The 25544-nt window shown below is 34.7% G+C and overlaps 1 protein-coding gene across 4 annotated transcripts in view; it reads left to right on the top strand.

Moving 5' to 3' along the window:
* Positions 1–25544, top strand: part of USP9X (ubiquitin specific peptidase 9, X-linked) — a 131663-nt gene that overhangs the window by 26878 nt on the left and 79241 nt on the right. For all 4 annotated transcript variants that reach the window (XM_012642819.1, XM_012642818.1, XM_012642817.1 and 1 more), the window contains exons 2-11: positions 5933–6186; positions 10853–10998; positions 13565–13644; positions 15687–15799; positions 16933–17151; positions 20100–20215; positions 20417–20668; positions 20745–20883; positions 22600–22752; positions 23729–23833. In XM_012642819.1, the coding sequence (XP_012498273.1) occupies positions 6091–6186; positions 10853–10998; positions 13565–13644; positions 15687–15799; positions 16933–17151; positions 20100–20215; positions 20417–20668; positions 20745–20883; positions 22600–22752; positions 23729–23833 (1419 nt within the window). In that variant the 5' untranslated portion in view covers positions 5933–6090. The remainder of the gene's footprint in view (positions 1–5932; positions 6187–10852; positions 10999–13564; positions 13645–15686; positions 15800–16932; positions 17152–20099; positions 20216–20416; positions 20669–20744; positions 20884–22599; positions 22753–23728; positions 23834–25544) is intronic.

The raw sequence follows: 25544 nt of genomic DNA, 5'->3' as shown, positions 1-25544 counted from the left end.
CTCAAACTCCTGACCTTGAGCGATCCACCCTCCTCAGCCTCCCAGAGTGCTAGGATTACAGGCGTGAGCCACCGCGCCTGGCCGAAGAAAAGTAATTCTTGATTTTGGCAGATAAAGCCAGAATAGGTAGAATTCACAAGTCAATTTCCATGTATGAGTTTAAAGATCTGTCAAATTGTTTCCTAAGAAACACAAGTCATTTTGAGGTCCAGTAAAGGAAATAATTTGGTAGGGTGTTGGAATTGCTGTTGTTTGTTTATGGTCTCTGTCCTAAGTCTGTAATGTTAGTTCCATAAGAGCAGAGATGTTTGATGTACTTTGTTCTTCTGTATTCCCCTATGCTTAGAATATGTGGCCCATTGTAGATGCGCAGTACATATTTCTTGAATGACTAAGCTTTGAGTTTTTATTTAAACATCTTTTATTATTTGGATAAAGAGAGAAATTTAGAAAAAACAGGAAATCTTTAAGTATACTAGGATCATATATAGAATTGTAGAGGATTTCAGTGTGCTGTGTGAAAGGAGAGAGAGAGAGATTCTGGAATATGGGGAACGTTTGAGCAGAGATGGAATCATGACTAGGTTAAAAAGGACCATTCTTTGTCCAGAAGGGTTTCTCTGGATTAAGGCCTCTGACTTGAAAGCTGCTGGGAAAATTAAGGTCTGCAAAGCTGAAAATAAATGTGAGTGGTTTGCAGCTTATGGAGGAGTAGATTATTTAAGAGAATGTAGTCCAACCTTTATCTAAGTAAAGGTGATGCTTTTCCCATTATGGAGGATGTTGGGATGCTAAGTTTCAATATGAAAAAATGTTGTGTGTCATAGAAGCAATCTAATTGCCATTTTGGTTGTATTTTGTATTGCAGAAAATTCAAGATGCATTCTGTTTATACAGTATTTTTGTTTTTATGAAATAAAGCTTAAAACTTCATGTGGCAAATTTTCACATTGTGATTTTAATTTGAGCATTCCTGTAGGAAGTGATTGTTTACTGTGTCAAATCTTAAACGACTTGAATAATTAGAGTTGCTCAGTTGGGTTCAGGATACTGCTGCTTTGACTTTGCATAGAAAGCTTGTTCTAGCCCTGCTAGGTATGCCTGAATCCCTGTGATATAGAAAACAAGTCTGTTACAGTTGCGAGACTGCTGCTTGAAATCAAATAAAGTAGTGATTCCCCAACTGTTTCCCCCACTTGTATTGAATGGGATTTATTAAGGTAGCAGTGTTATTCTTGGATAATGTAGTTGTAACATATCTGTGATGTTTTCCACACTACTCAAACCTTTCCAAATGATATCTGAAAACAATGTTTTCACATTTATTCTTCAAATATTTAAGAACCCTGCACAGTAAATTATAAAAAGGGAAAAGAAAATTACAGTTTTTTGAGAATTATTTGTATTATTTGAGAGAGATTTGTAAGACACCTTTTATTAAAGTAGTTCTCATGACATTCTTTGTGGGGACCATCTCAGTTTTAAAGATGTGGAAAAAGAGTGAGAGAGATTGTTGCTGGCCTAAATTTAAGATAGGCAGATTGTAAGTGGCAGAGGTGGGGTTTTGAACAAGAGTTCTGTTTGAATCCAGAAATTATTTTTAATTGCTCCTTACCTGTTTCTTGCTCTTTATCTCCCATCCCAGCATGCTGAGGGAAAGGTATCAAATTCTTATGTGCTAGAGATGGCTGTTAAAAATAGCAGAAAAGAGCAGAGTATTCTATGTGGAGACTTGACATACCTGCCCAGGAATACTGGAAATTTAGAAATGAGGAGAACCTGGCAAAGGTAGAAGCAGCACAGAAACCAAGAGCTAGAAAGGTGAGGCTATATGAGATAGGGATGGCAAGCAGCTTGAGCCTTTGCCGATTGAATATCCTGTAAGAAGCAGAAGATAATTTAGTTTTGTGGTATGAGAGAAGGGTGTTTTGTTTGAGACAGAGGTTTCACATGGCCACTTATTCCGTTTATCCTAAAGTTATTTTGTCTGGAATAATTTATCCCGTGACTTTTGGCAGATATTTTCATTTTGTCTGTAGATGGATAGTTATTTGAATACATATAGATGGAAGGATATTGTACATAAAAAAGAATATAATTTTAAGATATTTTAGCTCAAATGATCTCCAAGTGCTAAAGAACTACAAGGTACAGGGGCAGTCAGTGCTATATATATAAAATATTACCGTGAGAAAATATATATAAAACTTACCATTTTGCCCATTTTTAAGCGTGTGGTTCAGTGGCTTTAAGTACATTTGTATTGTGTACCACCATCCATTTCCATAACTTTCTCATCTTCACAAACTGAAACTCTGTACCGCTTAAACAGTAACTCCCCATGTCCTTGTCTCCCTAGCTCCTGGCAACCACCATTCTGTTTTCTGTCTCTATGAGTGTGACTACTCTAGGTACCCAAATAAGTGGAAGCATGCAATATTGTCCTTTTGTGACTGGCTTATTTCACTTAGCATAATGTCCTCATGGATGGACACTTGGGTTGCTTCCTGGAAAGATTTTTAAAAGGGATATATAGTGTTGGTTTAGTGGACAAGGTGATAGAATTAATTCTAGGCATGTCTAGTTTCTACCTGTGCTTGGGTCAAGTCACTTAACTTTTTAGAGCCTCAGTTTTTTAATTTTATAGAGAAATACCGCAAATTCTGTGTAAACTGTAAAGAGTTACCTAAAGAATACCACTTTGATTTTGATGTGCATCAGCACCCCCCCAACTTGCCCCACACTTGGGACTATAGTGTACTGCTTCTCCCCTCACTCTCAGGAGGAGGTGGAGATTTTACAAAAAGACTCCTGGGGTGATGCTAATGAATCTGTCTTCCTCCTACCCTTTTGTGAATAATTAGTTCTGTGTTCAAGACCCTCAAGTTTTGCCTGAATTCCAGACTTACAGAGTCAACTCTTTAGTGTGTGTTTTCACTTCAGTTTCAGCGGTCATCACCATCATCTCTACTGCCTGTCACCTTACCCCTCCGCTTTGAAAAGAAGTGGAAAGGAAACCTGGAGTCCAGGATTGTATAAGCCAAGGAAGTTCAGAGTTTCAAGAAGGGGGGGAGGGTAGGAACTGTGTCTAATGCTAAGAAGAGGGCAATTGGATGAATACTGAGAAACAGTCATTTGATTTGTCAGTAGATCACTGATTTGTGGGCTAGACACTAGATCTTCTTCCCATCCTTCTCTCAGTGCACATACAAAACTTTGTATGTAATTTTTAGAGGAATTAATCTTCGCATCTATCCATAGACCTCAAAACCCCCTGGCTTACAGCAATTTTTAGTAGTTTGGACACGGGTCATGAGAGAGATTGAAGTGAAAGGGGAGGTGGAGACATTCTTAAGACTTGGGAAAAAGGAAGGGCAGAGATTGGTGATTTTCAAGCACAGTCTAGGGAATGGCATCCAGGAAAAGATTGAAGGGGGATGATGATAAATAAAATAAAACATCCATTGGAGAGGGTATACAATGGGATTACCAGCCCAGGTTAGGAGGGAGGGGTTGGGCAAGAGGAAGAAATCAGAGAGAATTTGAAGCAGAGAAGAATGAAGTTGATAGTTGGTTAGCTGATGTTTTGAGTGCTAAGGAAAAAAAATTATTCAAATAATTTGTCAGCAGACCCAAAGTGGCTAAAGAACATGATAGACAAATTTCTTGAGGTTTTTAAAATTGTCTACTTCGTATAACAATTTTTGTAATTTAAGGTGTATAAAACAGAAAACAAAAGTGAGAGACTGTTTAATCATATCTTTTGTTTTTTCACTTTATGTATTAAAGAGCTTCTATGTTCATTCTTAGCCTCACCAGTACTTGTTATCAGTCTTAAGTTTTTTGTTTTTGTTTTTTTTTATTTTGCCAGTTTGATTAGTGAAACAAAATCTTGGCTTCGTATTTTGCATTTTTGCAATTACTAGTGAGGTTGAGAGGCAGAATACTGTTAGCCCTTAAGAGCTGTGGACTCTCTAGGTTAGAATCCCTTTTTGCCACTTAATACTGATACAGGGGATTTACTTTTGCTCTCTACCTCCTTTATGTGTAAGGAGGATGATAACAGTTCTACTGCATACATTTTTGAGGATTAAAGTGCTTCGAACAGTGCCTAACATGTGAAAGCTCTCTTTTAAAACTAGGTGTTATTTAATGTATTTATTGGTCACTTACATTTATCGTTTAGAGACTTTTCCTGTTTGTATCCTTTGCCTGTTTTTCTACTGAAGTGTTTCCTTTTTCTTATTTTATAATGTTTTAGACATACATACTGCAGATATTTTCTTCTCTGCCTTTCAATTTTTACATAGACAAATCTGTCAGGCTTCTCTCTCATGCCTCTGAATTTTACCTAGAGGGTATATGTTAAAATTAGTTTGTGTGTTTTTTAATCAAGTTCTAAACATATTCCTCTAATACTTTCTATAGTTGTGTTTGCATTTTTCTCATTAATCTACTTATAATTTATTCTTTTTCTATGGTTAAAGGTACATTTTACTTTTTGAGAATATAGAGAGCTTAAAGAGGAAGAAGTCTTAGAGTCAGATCTGAATTAGAGTAGTCTCTGCATAACTTGGGCAAGCCTCTGCTGGCTCTTATTTTTGATTCTGTAAAATGGGGATAATAATACTTACCTTCTGTAGTGCATAGACTGGATATGAGAATCAAATTAAATGAGTTGTTGGCAAAGCACTTGGAAACTTCTTGTGATGCTTTGCTCACCTAAGTATCTGGTGGTAAATACTTGGGTGTTAATATTAACTGAAGCAAATGAGCCCTAGGTAAGCTTTAAATACTACGTTGTAAATTTCATCTTGAATGTCTTAAACTAGGTTATGATTAGAAAACTTAGAAATGAAACTTTGCAATGCTTGTGGAAAATCTCAGTCTCTGAGAGCCAATGAGTTAGAACCCCGTCTGTGGGTTAAGTGATTAAATTTTAGGTAAACATGAACTCTTGGGGCAAAATGAGAGGTATGGTTGCCTTACTTATAACCAATCAGTTAAGTTTCTTAATCTGGTGGCACATTAGAATCGATCACTGGGGGAGAATTTTTGAAAAGAACCGATGCCCAGGCCTTACTCAACATTATAATTTATTCCATCTAAAGAGGAGCCTTGGATACCAGTGTTTTTAAAAGCACTTCAGGTGATGTTACTGTGCAGCTAAAGATGAGGCCCACAGGTCTGATGAATATAGAATTGAGGGTATGGTGGCATTCTCCTATACACTTTTGCTAATCAGGTTGCAAAGAAGAATTCCCATTCTTAAACAGTTGTGGCTTGTAGCCCTGTCTTGACTCCAGGAGTGCCTGTGCCCCAAACCTTGCCAAAATGGAGAGCTGAGATCACTTGACAAATTTGGTTATATTGGAGTAGTAGTATATAATTTGAACCCTTTCCAAAGAAAAACTCCCCCAAAGAAGTCTTTTGGATTTTCATTTTTTATTGTTTTGGCGGGGGGGGGGGTTGGTTTAAACAACAGACATTTGTTTTCTCACAATTGTGGAGACTGGAAGTCCAATGTCAAAGTGTTGGCAGTTTGTTTTTTATGTCTTGAGTATGTATGTTTTAACATTGTGTTTAAGGCATTAACAAATTGAAGACTTTTACCATTCTGTAATTTAATCAAAATGACAACTAAGTAAGTGGCTTGATAAATTGTCTTTGGAGTCAGTTCCGGGAGAAAACTGAAATATTACATATACAATGAGGCTATACTTGTATGTTTTCTTGGCATAACGTCTGGTGTACTGTTATTAGTTTAAGTTGAATGTAGTATTAATGAAACTTTAGCTTTTTACTTTTCCCCTCTCATTTATATAGTCACTTTCTCTGGACTAGATTCACTGGTGATACTAAATTTGAACAGTTCTTTAATTCGTGTTTTTTATATCTAAAAGAAATGTACTTTTTTCCCTTCTACTTATAGGTTATGCAATGGTCTCTGCAAGATGGTTTATTCTTGAATTGGAGCTTTTTAAGACTGACAAATGCTGGTACTTCATCTTCTATAAGTGGACTATAATTTCTTTTCTCAAGACAACTACATAAGCAGACAAAATTGCAAAGATCTGCCCTGTGTCGAGTATGACAGCCACGACTCGTGGCTCTCCAGTCGGAGGGAATGACAACCAGGGCCAGGCTCCTGATGGACAGTCTCAGCCCCCCCTCCAACAGAATCAGGTAGGACCTTGAAGATACTAATTAGCTACATTAGGATATGTCTATTATGGGATACTAAATGATGGAGCATGTTCTGAATAATTTGTGAAGCATCCATAAAACTGTTACTTAAGTTTTGTTTAAGAAAAGTGAACATAGATCTTGCACAGTAATAAGAAAACTCAAGTGCTGTAGACAGTGATCCTTGACTATGTAGCCCATCTTTTTCTGGTGTTTGTTTTATACTGCCATTCATCACTGAAATTAAGAGTTTAAGCCTTGTGTCAATTCTGAGGGAAAGCATTAAATTAGTCAATCTATAGTTAAGAGCATGGACCCATCAGAAATTATAATATTACTTTGTATTCCATAAACACACATAATTATAAATTATCAATTTACAATAAAATTTTTAAAAGCATGAACTCAAGTTATGTTGCTAATGTTCAAATTTGAGCTTCGTACTATTATGGCACGTTACCCTTATGACTCTGGATTAGTTATAATTTCTAAGCCTCAGTTTCTTTATCTGTGCAGTGGGGATAATAATAGTATAACTACTTCATTGAATTGTTATGAGGATCAGTGGAAATACTGTTTGCAAAGGGCTTAATGTAGACTTTGTTATCAAGGTTTTATGCTGGCCTCAAAACTGATAGGGTAATATTCTTTTTCTGTTCTCTGGATGAATTTATGTGAGGTTTCTGTTATTTCTTCATTGATCGTTTGGAAGACTACTGGTGGAACCATCTGGCCTAGGATTTTATTTGTAGAAAGGTTTTAATTACAGATGGAACATTTTAATAGGGGAATTTTCTGATTTTTAGTGTTCATTGGTGAGTGTTTTTCAAGGAATTTGTCCATTTCGTCTAGATTGTCAAATTGTCAGATTATTGAGGTAAAGTTGTTTATAATATCTTTTATTTTTAAATCTTAGTGTCATAAGGTCTGTGGTTAATATCTCATTGTTCTTTTCTGATACTGCTAATTTGTGTTCTCTCCTTATCTGTCTTTCTAGGGATTTATCAATTTCATTAAACCTTCTTAAAAAAAACCAACTTGTTTGGCTTTGATCTCTCTTCCTTCTTCCCCCATTTGTATGCTTTTACCCTTGTCTCTTTGTTCCTTTTACTTCCTTTGTATTTGGTTTTCTGTTCTTTTCCTTGTTTTTTGAAATGGAAGTTTAGATAATTGATTTCAGCCTTCTTGTCTGTTATATCAGGTTCGTATTAGGAAGCATGAAACTGATAAGACAAACATTAAAACTTGTGATATGCAGCTCCATACAGTGTGTAAGGGTGAATTAGCTGAGGTGTGTTTATGTGAGTCATAAACATGCTGCTTACAGTTATGTGTTTATGTAGAACCTATATGGATAAGTTTTTAGGCAGAAGTGTACTGAAGTACACTTTAAGGTATACTTTAAGTACAAAAGAGTACTTATAGTTGTTATTTGGAGATAAGTTCTTATTGTCCAGCTGTTAGATTCTATCTATCTCACAAATATGGTAGAAAAGAACTGCTCCCCCCCTTTCTTCTCCCTGTGCCATTTAGAGAAGTGAGCAAGTCAGGGTTTTTTCCTCCCCCAAATAAATATGTCAGCTTTATTAATTCTTTTTCTGCTCTAGTTTTCACTTTTAAGACATAAAATACTAAAGTGTGGTCACAGGTCTAGGACAGAGTTAAGTCTTCCCTGTGTCATAAATTCATTATCCAATATTTAGCTTTCTTTAAGCATAGTGTAGTCAAAGGTTTGTGCTGGCTGCCAAAGAGTTCTAATTTTAAACCAGGAGCTAGTAACTAGAGTTCCAGTATCTTTCCCTGACTCTTTTCCATTTTATACCTGCCTTGTGCATGGAACTTTTGCAATGTTTGTGGCTTGCGTGGCTTTAGATGAAAATTAAACCTTTTCTTTAACCTTATTTTAAGGTGTACTTGAGTTTTAGAGCTCTTGGGTTTGTGATATGCAACCTAACATTATATATCTACATTATATTCTTCTGAAAGTTCTTTATGTGTTTGAAGATGATTAGTAATTTAAAACAACAAAGGAAGAGAACAAATTACTTTGTTCTTTACTTTGCAATGTTAGGGTTTTAATTACTTTATAAAATCTGACACTGTTGGACCAAGAAGCAACCAAAGTGAATCACTGTTCAACTTAGGGCTCACTTTTTGGATATGTTTTTTACATGTTGGCATAAAGGGAATTTCTAAAATCACATTTTTCACTTACTTTTTTAAAAAGTGTGCTCCCATAGAGAATTTTGGGCTCTAGTACGTAGTAGAACTCTCAGTGCTAAGTGAAACAGCCTTAGCAAAGGCACTGTGGAATGAACACTCTTGGATGCGGTTGCTGGGAGGGTACAAATTTTCTGGAATGGAATTTGGCAGTATGTACGTCAGTGGCCTTAAAAGAAATTGTTTATACTGTTCTAGTAATTGTATTTCCAAGGTCCTATCCTAAGGAAAAATTGAACTGCAACTCAAAGATTTACATATGAAAAGATTCATTACAGCCATATTTTATGTTTGTTAGCAGTAAAAATTACAAAACACTCAAAGTCCCTTAATTTTAATTTGTGTAATACTATCTGGCCATTGATTTTTTTTTTTTCTTTAAGATACTTACTTTAAAAAATTGAATACTCAAATCCTAGCACTCTGGGAGGCTGAGTCGGGTGGATTGTTTGAGCTCAGTTTGAGACCAGCCTGAGCAAGAGCGAGACCCTGTCTCTACTGGACAACTAAAAATATATAGAAAAAATTAGCCAGGCATGGTGGCACATGCCTGTAGTCCCAGCTACTCGGGAGGCTGAGGCAGAAGGATTGCTCGAGCCCAGGAGTTTGAGGTTGCTGTGAGCTAGGCTGACACCATGGCACTCACTGTCGCCCGGGCAACAGAGCGAGACTCTGTCTCAAAAAAAAAAAAAAAAAAAATTGAATACTCAGATACTGAACGGAAAAGGGCACATGCTGGTATAATCCCAATTTATTGAAAATTTATATGTACATATGGACAGTTTTTATTTGGCTCATAAAATAAAGATTGCAAGGAAATAATTAAATGTCAGTGGTGGTGCTTATCTGTTGGTATGGTATTACAGGTGTTTGGAATTTTATTTTTGCCTTTATTTTTATGAGCATGTGTAAGATAATATATACTAGAGGAAGGGGAGTTCAAAAAATGATAAGGTAGGGGCCGGGTGCCGTGGCTCAAACCTGTAGCACTCTGGGAGGCTGAGACAGGAGGATTGCTTGAGCTCAGGAGTTCGAGACCAGCCTGAGCAAGAGTGAGGCCCCATCTCTACTAAAAATAGAAAAATTAACCAGGCGTTGTGGCGTGAGTCTGTAGTTCCAGCTACTCAGGAGGCTGAGGCAGGAGGATCCTTTGAGCAAGGAGTTTGCGGTTGCACTGAGCTATGATGACGCCATTGCACGCTACCCAGGGCGACAGAGCAAGACTCTGTCTCGAAAAAAGGGGGGTGGGCAGGCTTTCAAAGTTACGTACTTCAAATCAGATATTTCTGTTTGACTGGTGACACTTGAATTCTGTGCTGTAGGTTCCTTTGCCTTGAGACTAGCTCTGTGGGCAACTGCACAGTGTTCGCCATCTCAGGTAAAAGTTCACCATTTAGTTGTCACAAACTTTAGAATAGACGTGGTTTCAAATCCTTACTACAGAGTTTAATCTGTGTGACCTTGGACTGCTTACTGTCTGAGTTTGTTTTCTCATCTTTTAAATGGCAGTAGAATACTTCATTAGGTTGTTGAGGAATAAATTATTTTAAAGCACAATAGCACAGAGAGAGTCTGAAACAACGTAAACTTTCAATACTTTTATCTTTTGTAAAAACTGACAAAGGTGTTTTTTTGTTTTTTTTTTTTTTTTTTTTTGAGACAGAGTCTCACTCTGTTGTTGCCTGGCCTAGAGTGCCGTTGTGTTAGCCTGGCTCACAGCAACCTCAAACTTCTGGGCTCAAGCAATCCTTTTGCCTCAGCCTCCTGAGTAGCTGGGACTACAGGCATGTGCCACCATGCCCAGCTAATTTTTTTTATATATATATATTTTTAGTTGTCCAGCTAATTTCTTTCTATTTTTTTTTTTAGTAGAGACGGAGTTTTGCTCTTGCTCAGGCTGGTCTTGAACTCCTGAGCTCAAACGATCCTCCCTCCTCAGCCTCCCAGAGTGCTAGGATTACAGGCGTGAGCCACTGGGCCTGGCCAAAAACTGACAAAAGTTTTTATAAAACTTGGTATCCATGAGGGATGGGTTCCAGGAGCCTCCCTGCAAGAGGAAAATCAGCAGATACTCAAGTCCCTGGTATAAAATGGTGTAGTATTTGCATATAACCTACACACATCCTCCTATATACTTTGTCATCTCTAGATTACTTATACCTAATACAATGTAAATGCTATGTAAATAGTTGTGATGCTGTATCATTTAGGGGAGTAATTATAAGCAAAAAAGTCTGTGCATGTTTGGTACAGATGAAATTTTTTTCCAAATATTTTCCATCTGAGATTGGTTGAAACCATGGGTGCAGAACCCATGTATACGGAGAGCCAACTGTATTTACAAAATTTAAAAAAAATTGTAACACTCATCTTTGGTTTTGAGTTACTAAATTATTGTATATATGTTATAGAAACTTAAATCTGGAATATTTACTTTTTAATTAAGACTTCATCGCCTGATTCTTCCAATGAAAATTCCCCGGCAACTCCCCCAGATGAACAAGGTCAAGGTGATGCCCCACCACAGCTTGAAGATGAGGAACCTGCATTTCCACATACTGACCTGGCAAAATTGGATGACATGATCAACAGGTAAATTGGTTTCGTTTTGTTTTTTTAATGTGTGTAACACACAAGAAAACCCACCAAGTTTCTCAGCATTGTTTCTGGTAGTGGATAAGAAAAAAGAAAGAGTGGACAGAAATGGCACAGTAACCCCACTGCCTCCTTAATAGTCTTCATATCTTAGTAACTGCAGAGTACTTTGTAACCCATAGTTCTTAATGGATTTAATAAATGAAAGGAAATGACAATGTTAATTATATTTTCAGGCCGGGCGCAGTGGCTCACGCCTGTAATCCTAGCACTCTGGGAGGCCGAGGCAGGTGGATCACTCAAGGTCAGGAGTTCGAGACCAGCGTGCGCAAGAGCGAGACCCCGTCTCTACTAGAAAATAGAAAGAAATGATCTGGACAACTAAAAATATATATAGAATAAATTAGCCGGGCATGGTGGCTCATGCCTGTAGTCTCAGCTACTTGGGAGGCTGAGGCAGAAGGATCACTTGAGCCCAGGAGTTTGAGGTTGCTGCGAGCTAGACTGACGCCACAGCACTCTAGCCCGGGCAAGAGAATGAGACTGTGTCTCAAAAAAAAAAAAAAAAAAAAAAAATTATATTTTCAGATTAATGATGGTGACCCTAGCTGGTGTGTTTCTGAAGTAAAATTATACATTCAGTTTCCCTTTTTGAGAGTTTATGAAGCTTTTTTGCCATTGATATGTTGGTTGCTGAATGACTTGAATAATTTTTGGGTACCCTGAGGTAAACCAAGTTATGAGAAGATTGAGTTCCCCAGAGCCTGCCCCTTGTGAACTCTTGACTAGTCTGAGCCATTTAACCATCTTAGCTATTTGTTTTTATTGACCTTCATCTCGGGGAGCGATTCACAGTATAATTTTTCATAGTTGTAGTACAAATAATCCTTCTCCCCCATCCTCATCCCACCCTTGCACACTTCAGTTATTTGGAGGAAGACTCCAAGAAAGTGAAGCTTTCAGCTTCTTTGCAGAGGAAGAAAAAATTTCAAGAGGCTAAAGGAAGAGCATGTCAAGGAAACCCCATTCATACAGCTGTGGTCTTCACCAGGCTGTGAGCTAGGGAAGTATGACACATTTCCCCCTCACTCCTGAAAAGGAAAGTAACAAAAACACACACTTTTATAGGCACTTGCCTTACTGAGTTTATTTTGTTGTATTTCACTTTCTAAAAATAAGTCAATACTGTTAAGTGCTTTATGCACTGTTAAGAAGTGCATAATGTCAGGGGATATAGAAATGCTTTGCATTAAAAAAAAAAATTCTGAATACATAAGTAATACGTATGCATTGTTAAACATAGAAATATGTAGGCAAATTTCTCTATAAATGTCCCCCTATGTGCATACATTCTAACCAAAAATTACTGTTAGCAATCATAAGTACATTCTTCCAGATTATCTTTGTGTTTGCTATCATGTATGTATTGATTTTTCTACATATACGGGATTCTTACTATAATTTTGTAACTGTCTTCATTTATCTTGAGTGTTTTCCCTATTAATATATTTATTATTTTTAATGGTGTATTTAAAAGAATATAGAGCTGGGCGTGGTGGTCTCAGCTAAGGCAGGAGGATTGTTTGAGCTCAGCCTGGACAACATAGCAAGACCCTGTCTCTTGAAAATATGTATATTAAGTGTGATTCTGGCCAATAGTAATGGTGTACAGTGAATTATAGTCACACAAAAATTGTATAGAGTTGAGCAAAAATATCATAGCAAAAGGTTGTATTGTTGCTTTTTGATTTTTGTCAGGTGGTTGGTGATTGTTGGTAAAGTACTTTTTAGGCTAACTAGAGAACTAAGGTTGCATATTATTAGCAAGTCCTGGCGGTGGGGGGGGGAAGAAAAATATGAATGATTTTTTTTAATGTAAGTGAAAAGAGTGACAAAGGGTGATTAGAAGAAGGCTCACTCTTTGGGGAGCAGTGGATGAGTCGGGTGGTGGTAAGGAAGAAGGGCTAGAAAAAAATGGATGCCTAGATGGTGGACCTACCACTGGGACCAGAGAAAGCACCACCTGGGTGGCTGCTGCATCTTGTTTGAGTGTGGAGGGCACCTGTGGAGACTTAGAGACCCAAGGCTCCCTTATCTTTCAGTAAAAGTTGATGAATTATGATGAACTGAGGCATAAATCAGTCCTTTGCTTCCTAAGTTTTTACTTCTTTGTGAGGAAATTCAACTAGTCTCTCTTCTAATCTGAATCCTGAAGGGTCATTTTCCTATGAACTTTAACAATAAGTATCCATGATACCTAATTAATATTTGATTATTATAATAGTTTTATATTCTTAGTTATTAAAATAATGTTTTCTTCCCTTTCTCATTTCTGTATCTTTAGATAGTATTTTTTAAAAATTCTGTTTGTAGAGAGAACAGATGGTGCTTAGATCCACAAAGCAGATAGCAGATATTCTGCTAACCTTGTTTTAATATTTTGATGTTTTAATATTAATATTTTCATAGAGGTAAGTAATTATAATTATTAGTAACTCACTTATAGTCCTTCTTTCAGAGTGCACAACCAATAAGCATCTTTTTATTTTATTAAAACTCTTAGGCCTCGATGGGTGGTTCCAGTTTTGCCGAAAGGGGAATTAGAAGTGCTTTTAGAAGCTGCTATTGATCTTAGTAAAAAAGGTAAGCTTAGAAGTTGTTGATGCTTTCCATAATGTATGCTGCTAGATGTACTTTCACTTTATCTCTGAAGTGGATGAAGTGGGTTTGTTTCCTCCATTGTAAACACTTGCTATGGCTTACAAGCAGGGTTCATATCCTTAGGACAGCCTTCAAGGGTGTTTGTGAACTCTCTGAAGTTAGACATAAAGTTTATTATATTCATATTTATGAGGAGCAGATCCATTGTTTAGTCACATTTGCAAAGGAGTTGTCACTCAAAAGTCACAAAACATCTTTAACCTAGGGTCTGATCTATTACAGAAAATAATATACATGAAGGAATATTTTACAAGTTAAGTGCTTTATAGGTGATGGGTGGACCTCAGATATATCTTCCCTCTCCTTTCCCCCCTTTGATATTTACCTTGAGCCATATGTTCTGTGTCAATCTACAAATCATTTATAGTTGCCCTTTGACTGCTTTATTGAAATGACAGTGAAGCAGGACATGTGGATCTTTGTGCCTAGTAGAATCTTCATCTATCATCCCTTTGGATGGAAATTACTGTTTCATTAATAATGTGTTTTAAAAATAAACTGTCTAGCTTACACGTTTGTTTTTTGTTGATAAACAGAAAAGTATGATTTTTCTCTAAATGAAAGACTTGGAAGATAAGGTTCCTTTTTTTTTTTAAAGCCAATAAAAAGAAATCTGGTGGTTTTACTCAGTTATCCAGAAGTAAAGCTTAATATTGGAATTAATGGTTTTTTTTTTTTTTTTCCAATAGTTTTGGTCTACTTTAAGGTGCAGTTGAATTCTCTTAGCAGAGAACTACTATTGTAATAACTCTCAATTCATTTTTTAAGGCATTGGAGATTAAAGTAAAAAGCAATAACATTTCATTTTGAGAAATAGGCTAGCCATGGATATGTCGAACTAACAATAGGCACTATCACAATTAAAATAGATTATTGTCAAAATTAACATGTTCAGTACCTTACTTAAGTCTGTCTCACTCTATGGCAAGGGAAAATTTCATTTATCTTACAATAATTACCTCTCTGTTGTTTAAAGAACATGTCCTTATGGCTTATTAATCTTGTAAAAATATCTAATAAACTATGAAAATACAGTATCAGATTACAGTTATTTTCCACCACTCCAGTTTCTTTTGTTCATTTACACATTGATTCACCAATTCAGCAAATTTGTGAAAACTTTGTGCTAGGCATGTTAAGTCCTGACTGTAAAATGGTAGGTAAAAACAGATAATGGTATTTCATTTAATAGCATTGACATTCCGTGGATGTCTATCCCTCCTTCCCCTATATTTTCTGAGATAATAGTTATTTTAGACAAGGTTCAAATTTTTTAAAGTTTAAATGTCATCTCTTGTACAATCAGAATCCAATGATACTTTCTATACAAATTGAATAGTTTTTTGTTTTGTCATTAAGACAAAAGGGTATGCTTTGTGTTTGGAGGCACACAGTTCTGTTGCCTTTTTGAAATATGAAACTAAGCAAAAATGTAAAGAAACAGATACTGAGACATTGAAAGAGACTAATAGGGAAGACAAGACAGAATTCATCTTACTTGATCAAACACTTATAAGGACATTGATGCTAAATGGATGGTTTATGAATAGAAGATTTTTCAAATAGTCATGAAATGTTTTTAAGTTTGAAGGCTTATTTTTAGGGAGTAAAATATTATGAAGTATTTAGATTCCCTGCCTATCCCATGGTACTGGTAACCATTTTGTGTTTGAGGTCCAGTGCCATAATTTGTAACATTTTAAATTAGTCTTAATGTTACTAGGTTTAATGTACTTTTATATAATTAAGTATTTAAAAAAATTTATTGAAGATGATGATTCTTTCTGAATCAAGTTACCTTTTTGACCTGTTACAATAATTCTGTTTTTTTCCAAAGCTACTGTGCATTTGTTTAGCTGTCAGTGAACACTTTCCAGTTATATATTAACTTTTATCATATATTGGACATTGTAAGACAATCAGAGAAACATTAGTTTACACTGATTTTTCTCCCCTTTTCTTAGGCCTTGATGTTAAAAGTGAAGCATGTCAGCGATTTTTTCGAGATGGGCTAACAATATCATTCACTAAAATCCTTACAGATGAAGCAGTGAGTGGCTGGAAGTTTGAAATTCATGTGAGTCTTGCATTTGACTTTAAAAAATCAGATTTACATAGTGATGCCTATGGGTGGGGTGTGTGTGTAGTATATTTGGTCCATTAATTAAAGGGTCTAAAAATGAAAAACTTCTAAAAACAATGTTTGTAAATTATGGTCTCTGTTGAAGGCAGCATGGTCATTTAGAATGAACATGAGATTTGGAGTTAGGAAACTTTGGTTTAATCTATTTCCTGGGTTCTCAAGTGGCCCGTGACCTAGGCGAGTCACACCACTTCATTGAAAATATGATGCTATCCATTGTAAGATGTACCACTATTGTATGGACCATTAAGGAAAGAAAAACACCTAAGATGGAGAATCTCATATATCTGGGACAACAAAGGGTCAGTGTAGAGGTAAATGAGAATTTAAAGTGGTCTCAGGTAGGTAGTGTCCCCAAGGGACTACCAGAGGCAAACACAAATCCTTTCTACACCTTCAGTTTAGGAAAATAGTAATCATTCATTGATTATAAGATAGAATCAGATTCCAGAGATCTTAAAGATAAAAAAAAATGTGTCTTAGACTGATAACATTCTGTAATTACTCTGTTCCTTGTTTATACTATGGAAATGGTCATAAGTTGTAAAGCAACTATTTTTGTGGTCTGCAAACTATTTCCCAAATATGACCATAGCATAACAATCCTAGCATCTTATGATTTGGTATGTAATTTTATAGGTTTAAAAATGCAAACTTTAGGAAGTGCTGTCAGAGTTTTGCATTGAGGTTTAGATAGCAGATCTACTCCATCCTGGATAATTGAACTATTGTTTAGATTTTAGAATTGCTACATCTAGTATACAAATTCCAAAGAGGCAAAAAAAGTAATTTGCCATCTTTGGACATAGAGCAGGCATAGATAAATTATGGTGCCCACTTCATTTTGGAAGCCATACCATATAAATTATGAAGTAAATAAATGCTAATTTGTCTTTTGATTATCAGTTTGATCCCCCTATTAGTGAAATTCAATATAATTCAAATGATTAGTATAGAAAAATTGAAAGATCATTATTAATTAGTATATGACTAATTAAGATGGGAGCATAGTCTGTTTGAAATTGGAATGTTTTGATCTTAAATCACCTTTTCCCCTTATATAACAGAGATGTATTATTAACAATACTCATCGCCTGGTGGAGCTATGTGTGGCCAAGTTGTCCGAAGACTGGTTTCCACTTCTAGAACTTCTTGCCATGGCCTTAAATCCTCATTGCAAATTCCATATCTACAATGGTACACGTCCATGTGAATCAGTATCCTCAAATGTTCAGTTGCCTGAAGATGAACTCTTTGCTCGTTCTCCAGACCCTCGATCACCAAAAGTGTGTTGGTTTGTTATTTTCAAAATTAAATATTACAACTGTTTTGCTCTGCCACAGAACCTGCCATGATCTGAACCTCTTAACAAGAGAGAAGAGTAATTTCATATAACTGTTAAAGGGATTTTGCCTTATTTCTTTTTTGGATTCTTTATTTTGCACCAAAGCTGTGTTTTATCTTGTTTCTACTGTTAAGTTTTTCTGTGTTTAAATATTTAAAGTCTGACAATGAAATTGGCTTTCAGACTTTAAAGGAAAATATGTAGAACTGGGAGTCTTTACCATGTCATTTTAATTCAGTTCTTATGGCTATCTTTTTTTTTTTTTTTTAGCTTTCTCCATGTATAGTCAGTCCCCATTGTTTCCTGCCCAACCTCTTGGGAAATAGTTATAATTTGGTTTAGTATGAAACAGACCATATTTTTCCTTTGACCAGGGACTCTAGTGTTGATCTGTAAGACCATGATCATTGTTGACATAAGATTTTGACTCCAAAATCAAGTATGTCCTAAAAACGCCTAATAATACATTATAAAAGTAAAATTACAGAAACTGTAAATGAAAGGAAAATAGTATATCTTTCAAATCTCACTTAAATATGTATATTCTGTACATAAATGTAAGTTTTCTATATCAATGTAAACAGACCATACATTTAAAAAAATGTACCCCTAAACCATGCTTCTTTTAATAAGTATTAAATGAACTACATAGCTTTTAAATTTCAGAATTTAATATTGTGGGTCTTATACAAATTTTCCTTTTTCTTTTTTTTTTAAATTTTCCTTTTTCTAACCAGCCAGAAAAATTTGAAGTCATATATACAATGCTTGATTTATTCTGTTAGAAACTGAAATCATCAAAATGTATTGAACTTAGAGCTGAGATTTTCTCATATTTCTCAGTTCATATTGTTACCACTAGATGGCTTATTTTTGCTTTAGTAGATCATACTAATATCTAAATAATGGCAATCTTCAAAATCAAAATTTTTATCTATACCCATATTGCTTTTTTAAAATTTACTTTATTTTTTGCCCTGTGTGCAAATAATAATCTATAACTTAAAGAGACTCACAAGGAACAACTTGATTTAACATGGCTAAATACAGACTTTTCAGACGACTATTTTTATATCTTTGAAGCCTAGTTCTTCTTGCTGTTAAACTTATAAAATATGGCAACCGTAAGGGTACTTAGTCTTTGAGAGTATAGTTTTTAAAAATATAGCCCAAATTTTGGTTGTGAATCAAGGAGAAGCATATTCAATGGAGTTACCTACTCATTCATTTTCTACTGAAATCAGAGAAAATTTTGTTTTATCATACTGCTAAGCAAATCTTCTAAAAAATCGATTTAAAAATGATATATTTGGCATAATTTTCAACCATGTCCGTAGTTGGATGCAGATACTATGATATAATGAAATGTAGTACAGATAAAACTACATTTAAAGACCATGGCAAATTCTAGGCTATATGGTCATTTTGAATTTTTCTTTCTAGGGTGGCTGGCCTTTTCTCTGCCAGTCTTGACGACTTTGAGCCAGATAAGGAAGGTTCTTAATTTGCAGCTGCCAAAGCTAGTCTATTAACTGCACCTCAATTTGAAGTACTCTGAGTATTCCTAATTGTTTAAACATATGTTGCACCAGAAGAAATATGGAAAGATTAACTTTAGACTCATTCTCTACTGTGTGCACACATGCTATTTTATATATTATATATAATGAGTATATCTATGGGTCTAATAATCTCATTCCAGTTACTGAAGGAATAAAAATGTATTACATAATGAGCATGTACTTTCTTAAAATTGCTGAATGTCAAAGGGATCTGGTGAGTTAACTACTCAGAGCTTTAATGGCTTTCAATTAGCCTTTTAAGACCAAATGAAAAGGTAGGAAAATACTATAATGACCGTATTGAAATATGGTAATAGACTTATTAGAGAATTTAGTTAATTTTGATTCTCATAAAACCATATCAAAACTACCATTAGCTACCATATATTCTCTTTAAACAAACATTAAAAATATAAGCATTTATTGAGCATTTCCCCTTTTTCCTGGACTTTTTTTTGCAAGTTGTAGAAATTATTTTTGCTTAAGACTTCTTAGAGAAATGCCTCTTTTGCCCCTTATTTTCCCCTCAGTGGCTCCTAAAATGTGGCCTTTTAGAAGGCTAGGTATAAAAGGTTATCTTAGTTCCTAGATATATTTGATTCTTTAGCTGTACAACTATTGCCTGTCCCAGCTGCAGTGTACTTTGAGTTACTGCTTTTTCTTGAAGAGGAGGTTGAAAGATAATCCATACTGTTGGATGGTGCTACTTCTAAGATGAGAACTGGGTGCATTCATATAGGTTAGCAAAAGTATCAACCTATTCTAGTTAGGAACATATTCAGCATATTCTTGTTAGGAACAACAGATATTAATACCAGGGGTTAGTTTTTATTATAATCGATAGTTCATGTTCAGGCTTTAAGATTAGTGTATTTATATGGAAATTTTAATTATTTACAACTATAACAAGAAATGGATTCAGAGTTCATTATGAGGTTACCAAATTTTCCTAATTTACTTTTTGGAATAGTCTTTTCACCTCCTTGAAATTATTTTAATAGAAAATAATTTTAGATAATTAGAAGGTATTTATTCTCATTTGGTGGTATTGCTAGAATAGAAGCATGGCTTCTGATTCCTGTTCACCAGCTATATTGGTATGAGAAACTGCTGTGCCCCGGTGAACTAATCTGTACTTGCTACTTATGCTGCTTCTATCTCACGCCGATGGGATTATTGTAAACAAAATAATGTTTTGTGCTCTTTTGAAAGATGATTTGACTATTTGTTTCATTGAATTTACTATTTTTAGTATGTTTCAATCAAGATAGTACTTTTTCCCCCCTAAAAGTATTGAAGTTAACTTTTTTCATTAATTGTATTGCAGGGTTGGCTAGTGGATCTTCTCAACAAATTTGGCACTTTAAATGGGTTCCAGATTTTGCATGACCGTTTTATTAATGGATCAGCATTAAATGTTCAGATAATTGCAGCCCTTATTAAGTAAGTTACATTTTAAATTCAATGTTCAGTACACTATAGAAATTGCTATTTTATTTGCTTGGTAAAAATTCAGTTTTTCAAGTACGATTTCCTCTTAAACTTATTACTTGGGTTTATAAAAGTAATATAGGCTGATAATTTAGTCCTAATTGATTTTAAAAAATTAAGTATTACAGGAGTTTTGTGTCTTTCTTATTTCAGACCATTTGGACAATGCTATGAGTTTCTCACTCTTCATACAGTGAAAAAGTACTTTCTTCCAATAATAGAAATGGTTCCACAGTTTTTAGAAAACTTAACTGATGAAGAACTGAAAAAAGAGGCAAAGAATGAAGCCAAAAATGATGCTCTTTCGATGATTATTAAATCTTTGAAAAATTTAGCTTCAAGGGTTCCAGGACAAGAAGAAACTGTAAAAAACTTAGAAATATTTAGGTTAAAAATGATACTTAGGTAAGACACTTATCTCTTGAAATCATTATTTATGTGAATTTTTAGAATCATACTTACTACTGAATTTTTCTTACAGATTATTGCAAATTTCTTCTTTCAATGGGAAGATGAATGCACTGAATGAAGTTAATAAGGTAATATCTAGTGTGTCATACTATACCCATCGACATGGTAATCCTGAAGAGGAAGAGTGGCTCACAGCTGAACGAATGGCAGTAAGTCTTTTCGTTCTTTTTTTTATGAATTAGAATCTGCTTAAGACAAAAATTAGAATAGCTCTAGTTAAAATTAGTAATAAGATTTTAAAGTAAACCCAGAAATTGGGAAGTGTTTTAATTTACAACTCTGTTAATCCTGAGAACTTTTTGTAATAACATAGTTTATTATTTGGTTGTGATATGGATAGCTTAGCACATCTTTGATAAACTTATTGTTGAATGTGATATTCCAAAGTAATTATTAGCTTGTTGAGGGGTGGGGAGTTGGTTGAAATGGAGTAGATGGAGGTGATCTGAGGAATGGATCAGATAGTGTCTTGTACCTAAAGAATGAAATGGGCTGTTTGAGCATTGCCAATTAAAGGTTTTAAAATGGGAAATAAAATTGCTGCAATAAGATCTATACAAATTAATGTTTTTGTCATGATTTTGAGGATTTCAGTTTTTAAAGCACTTACATCATTTTAACATTGAAATTTTAGGAAAGTATTTTTACCTCAGATATTTTGCATACATTATAGTTTTTAAATGAATAAGCATGTCATTTAAGTTATGGAACCAAAATTTTTTCAGTGATTGTATGACACTACTGGGGAGATACCTGTAGAAGAACTGTCCTTGCCTTCAAGGAGTCTTCAGTTTAATAGAAGAGGCAGTGATTAGAGTGTGATAAAAGGCATGTGGAGAGGAGGCTTAGACATTGGCCCCAGTTACGGGGTCAGGTGGCAGGCATCCAGTTTTGCCCATGTGATATGCCTGTCTGCCTTGTGGAAAGTCCAGCATAGAAGCTACTCAAAGTGTGATCTGAGGACTGGTGCTGGACCAGTCCTACATAGTACAGAAAATGGCATTAATTGTTTAGAAACTTTTGTCACAATTTGACATTGCTATATTTTTACCGTATTTTGCAAAAAATATCTGCAACAGATTAGAAGTAAAAAAAACTGACTCTTTATCAGCAGAGAAGTGTACTTCTCTTGCACAGTTTGGGCCTAACTACTTTGCATTTTCAAGCAGAATACTTTAAAATCATACAATGTGTATTACTGCCTTTTTGTATCATGTGCTAGCACTTTATTGCTATAGATATTAAATAAGTGCTAGTTAAGCATCTGGACATAGTGTTATAGAAACAGACCGTGGAAGCATGCAGACTTGATTCAGATTCCAGTTCCAACAAGTACGACCCTGTTTACTTTTCTGTAATAGGATAATTCTTTACTAGGATTGTTTGGAAGATTAAAGAGCTAATAGATAAGCAGTAATAGTGTCTAGCTAGCACATGGTAATCGGGTAATAAATAAAGGCCAAAATAAAGAGTGCCTTTTTACTGAAGGTCAAAACATAATACTGTGGCAGAACTGGTATAAAGGATTAAAAGATTCTAAAATTGGTCCTGTACCCCTCCCCCCAAAACCATGGTAATTATTATACTTAAATAATTTTCTGAGTAAATGCTGGGGTGTAGAATCTTTTTAATGATTTCAGTATTTATAATTTATGGGAGCATTTCTGTATGTGCAAAATTAAAGTGCCATGAGATTGTGATTTTTCTCATAATTTTCCATTAAAACAATGCATAATCATATTAGTATATCTTGTAAATGTGTTTTTGAATTCCTACTTATATTGTTTAGTAATGTGAGTAATTTTTTTTATAAAAAAAACTTCTGTGTTTTTCTGCTTTGAAACAAGTTTTTGAATTAAATTTAGGAATGGATACAGCAGAACAATATCTTATCTATAGTCTTGCGAGATAGTCTGCATCAACCACAGTATGTAGAAAAGCTAGAGAAGATTCTTCGCTTTGTCATCAAGGAAAAAGCTCTGACCTTACAGGATCTTGATAATATCTGGGCAGCACAGGTAAGAAATTTAAGATGGTGATTATTTAGTTTTTTAAAGAAAGATACTAAAAACTGAAGAAATACAGTAGCTGTTATGAAATGGGAGGCAGGCTTAAATTACTTGACTTTTAGTACATTTAAATACTTGTTATATTTACAGAAATCCTGCCAGTAATCTTTTTGAAATAGCCAGTAATATTTTTAAAATAAAAATATTCCGTTATCTACTGTATTTGGTAAAGGTTGGCAATTTGTAGATGGTTTTAAATAAGAGGCAAAGAGTAAAAAATAATAAGCAGTGTCTTTTGAAAGAGTATAAGACATCTGTAATTGACTTCTTCGTAGACTTAATAGAAAAAGCCTTCAATGTTAGGAAAATTAAGTCACTCGATTATTTATAAAGACCTGTAATGATTAATTATATATACATAATATATAATTTCAAGGGATTTATAACTTTCAGAAGGATTAATAACCTTTTTGGTTTCAGAGCTGGAAATTGTATAATTTCTTTGATTATCTTAATGACAATTTTCTACTTATGGATTGCCTGGGAAGCATTGTTGAGTTCTAGGTTGTAAGGCTTTGAGTTTTTGTTTGTTTGTTTGTTTGTTTGTTTTTTTAAGTCTACAGAAACCAAGAAAATAGTTTTGCCTTTGAGTGCCTATAGTTCCAGTTTTGAAACAATACCATTAGTGTGCCTTATTTTTCTCCTACTTACAATATTAAAATTGGCATGTTAAATTCAATGAACTGTAATAAATGTTCATGTGCATTGCCAAAGTACACATTAGCTGCTGTGTATATCAAGAAATTGAGTTGCCAGGTTTTGAATGAAAGTTCTAAAGCATTTTGTAATGTTAGAGATTTTCTTATGTTACCACAGTTAATTGAAAGAGATGAGGATACTTTATTAATAGTTATCAACAAACAATATACACTGCTTATTATTCAAATTTCTAGTGTGCTATGACTTTGTTTTTGTTTTTCAATAGGCGGGGAAACATGAAGCCATTGTGAAGAATGTACATGATCTACTGGCAAAATTGGCGTGGGATTTTTCTCCTGAACAACTTGATCATCTTTTTGATTGTTTTAAGGTAATTGTTAACAAAGTTAAAGTATTACCATTTTATTTTAAATAGAGTTGATTCATTAGATCTGTGAGTTGTTCTTAGTCAACAAATACTTAAATAGAAATCTCATTAAACAATCTCTGGTGTGAAGGAATTAGCCATTGTTTTCTTTTCCAATAAGAACTTGATGTTTGTTTTTCTAATAGTCCTCATAAATAAGAAATCTTTTTTTTTTTTTTTTTTGAAGTTCATGTTATTGCTTTGGATTTCTTTCCCCTGGCAGGTTTGTATTTTGGTTATAGGTTTAAGCAAACTGTAGGACTGCAGGGAAGGATGATTGGTTGCAATAAACAATAAGATGACAGCAAGAAAGTACCAGTACCTTTGTTCTGGGGTCATATGCACAGGTAAAACATGACTCAGTGGAAATGTAATTCATAATGTAGCCCAAGAGCCCCTGCAGTCATATGTGCATTGGTGCCATTATATGCTTTTTAAGGCCGTGTTGTGTTTTAAGGCCATGTTCTGTAGCATCTTTCTTAAGTTGTTAGGGCTGGGTTTGTAAAAGCTCAAATGGTTAAGTAAATTTGTGGATTAAGAACATAGATCATTAGATCACCAAGGTTTTTTGTTAAAAATAACAATTATACTGACTCCTGGTGGGAATGTAAGTTACTGCAATCACTTTGGAAAATAGTTTGGTATTTCTGGTAAAGTGTACAGTTGTCATGACTCATCAGTTTGACTTCTGAATATACACTTGGGAGAAATTCATGCCTATGTGCATCCAAATACACATTCAACAACACTTGTGGCAGAATTATTTGTAATAGCAAAAAACTGCCATGTAGAATGGTAAATTGTGGAATGTTCATATAATAGAACACAGCAATCAGTGAAAGCAAAGTAGAGCAATTCAACCACATGGGCGAATCTAATGGAAAGTCTAAGAGAGGAATTCATATACCTTGATCACATTAACATAAATGTGAAAAGTGAGCCCAGCTGGCTTCTGGGGTGCTGCTGACGATGTGGTATTTTTGACCTGGGTAATAGTTACACAGATGTTTATATTATTTACTGTAATAATGGCATATGTGTACACCTTTCTAAGTGTGTATTTCACAATAGAAGGGAAAAAAAATACCATTTACTGGCTTCCACCCTGGACATACTAACCCAGAATTTCTAGGTGTGAAGCCTGGGAGTCTGTATTTTAAGCAGATTCTCAGATGAATCTTAAACAGAGTAAAGTTAAGCTTTATGGAAAAATTGCTTTATGGAAAAATCATGGCCTAATGGAAAAATTTACTTTGAAGGGAGCAAAGTACTGAGTGAATCTTTGGTGTTTTTTATATATTTTATTTTTATACATTTTATGCATGTAAAAGTAAAACTTTTATGTGTTTTTTAAAATCCATTAAAGGATATCAAAGGCAGCTGAGGAAATAATAGAATCAGATATCATGAGTACTCTAAAGTTAATTGCCATTTATTTTTAATCTTGTGATAACTTCTGAAATGGTGGTGCATGACCAATGATGGCCATGAAATGAAGGGAGAAGGAAAGAAAGGGATCAATTATTATCACGTCTCCTGGATCCTCCTCAGGATTGTCTAAATATAATAATAATTCCTTCGTGTTTTTCCCCCTTTTGCTTAACAAATGTTTGCAAGCAGTTGTCATTTTGTCATTTGGTAACAAGCTTTTTTTTTTTCTTTTTTTTTTTTTTTT

Source organism: Propithecus coquereli, unplaced genomic scaffold (genome assembly GCF_000956105.1).
Source record: "Propithecus coquereli isolate 6110/MARCELLA unplaced genomic scaffold, Pcoq_1.0 Scaffold188, whole genome shotgun sequence".
NCBI classification, from domain to species: Eukaryota; Metazoa; Chordata; class Mammalia; order Primates; family Indriidae; genus Propithecus; species Propithecus coquereli.
Note: the sequence above shows the minus strand (reverse complement) of the source record. Positions and strands in the feature narration are given on the sequence as shown.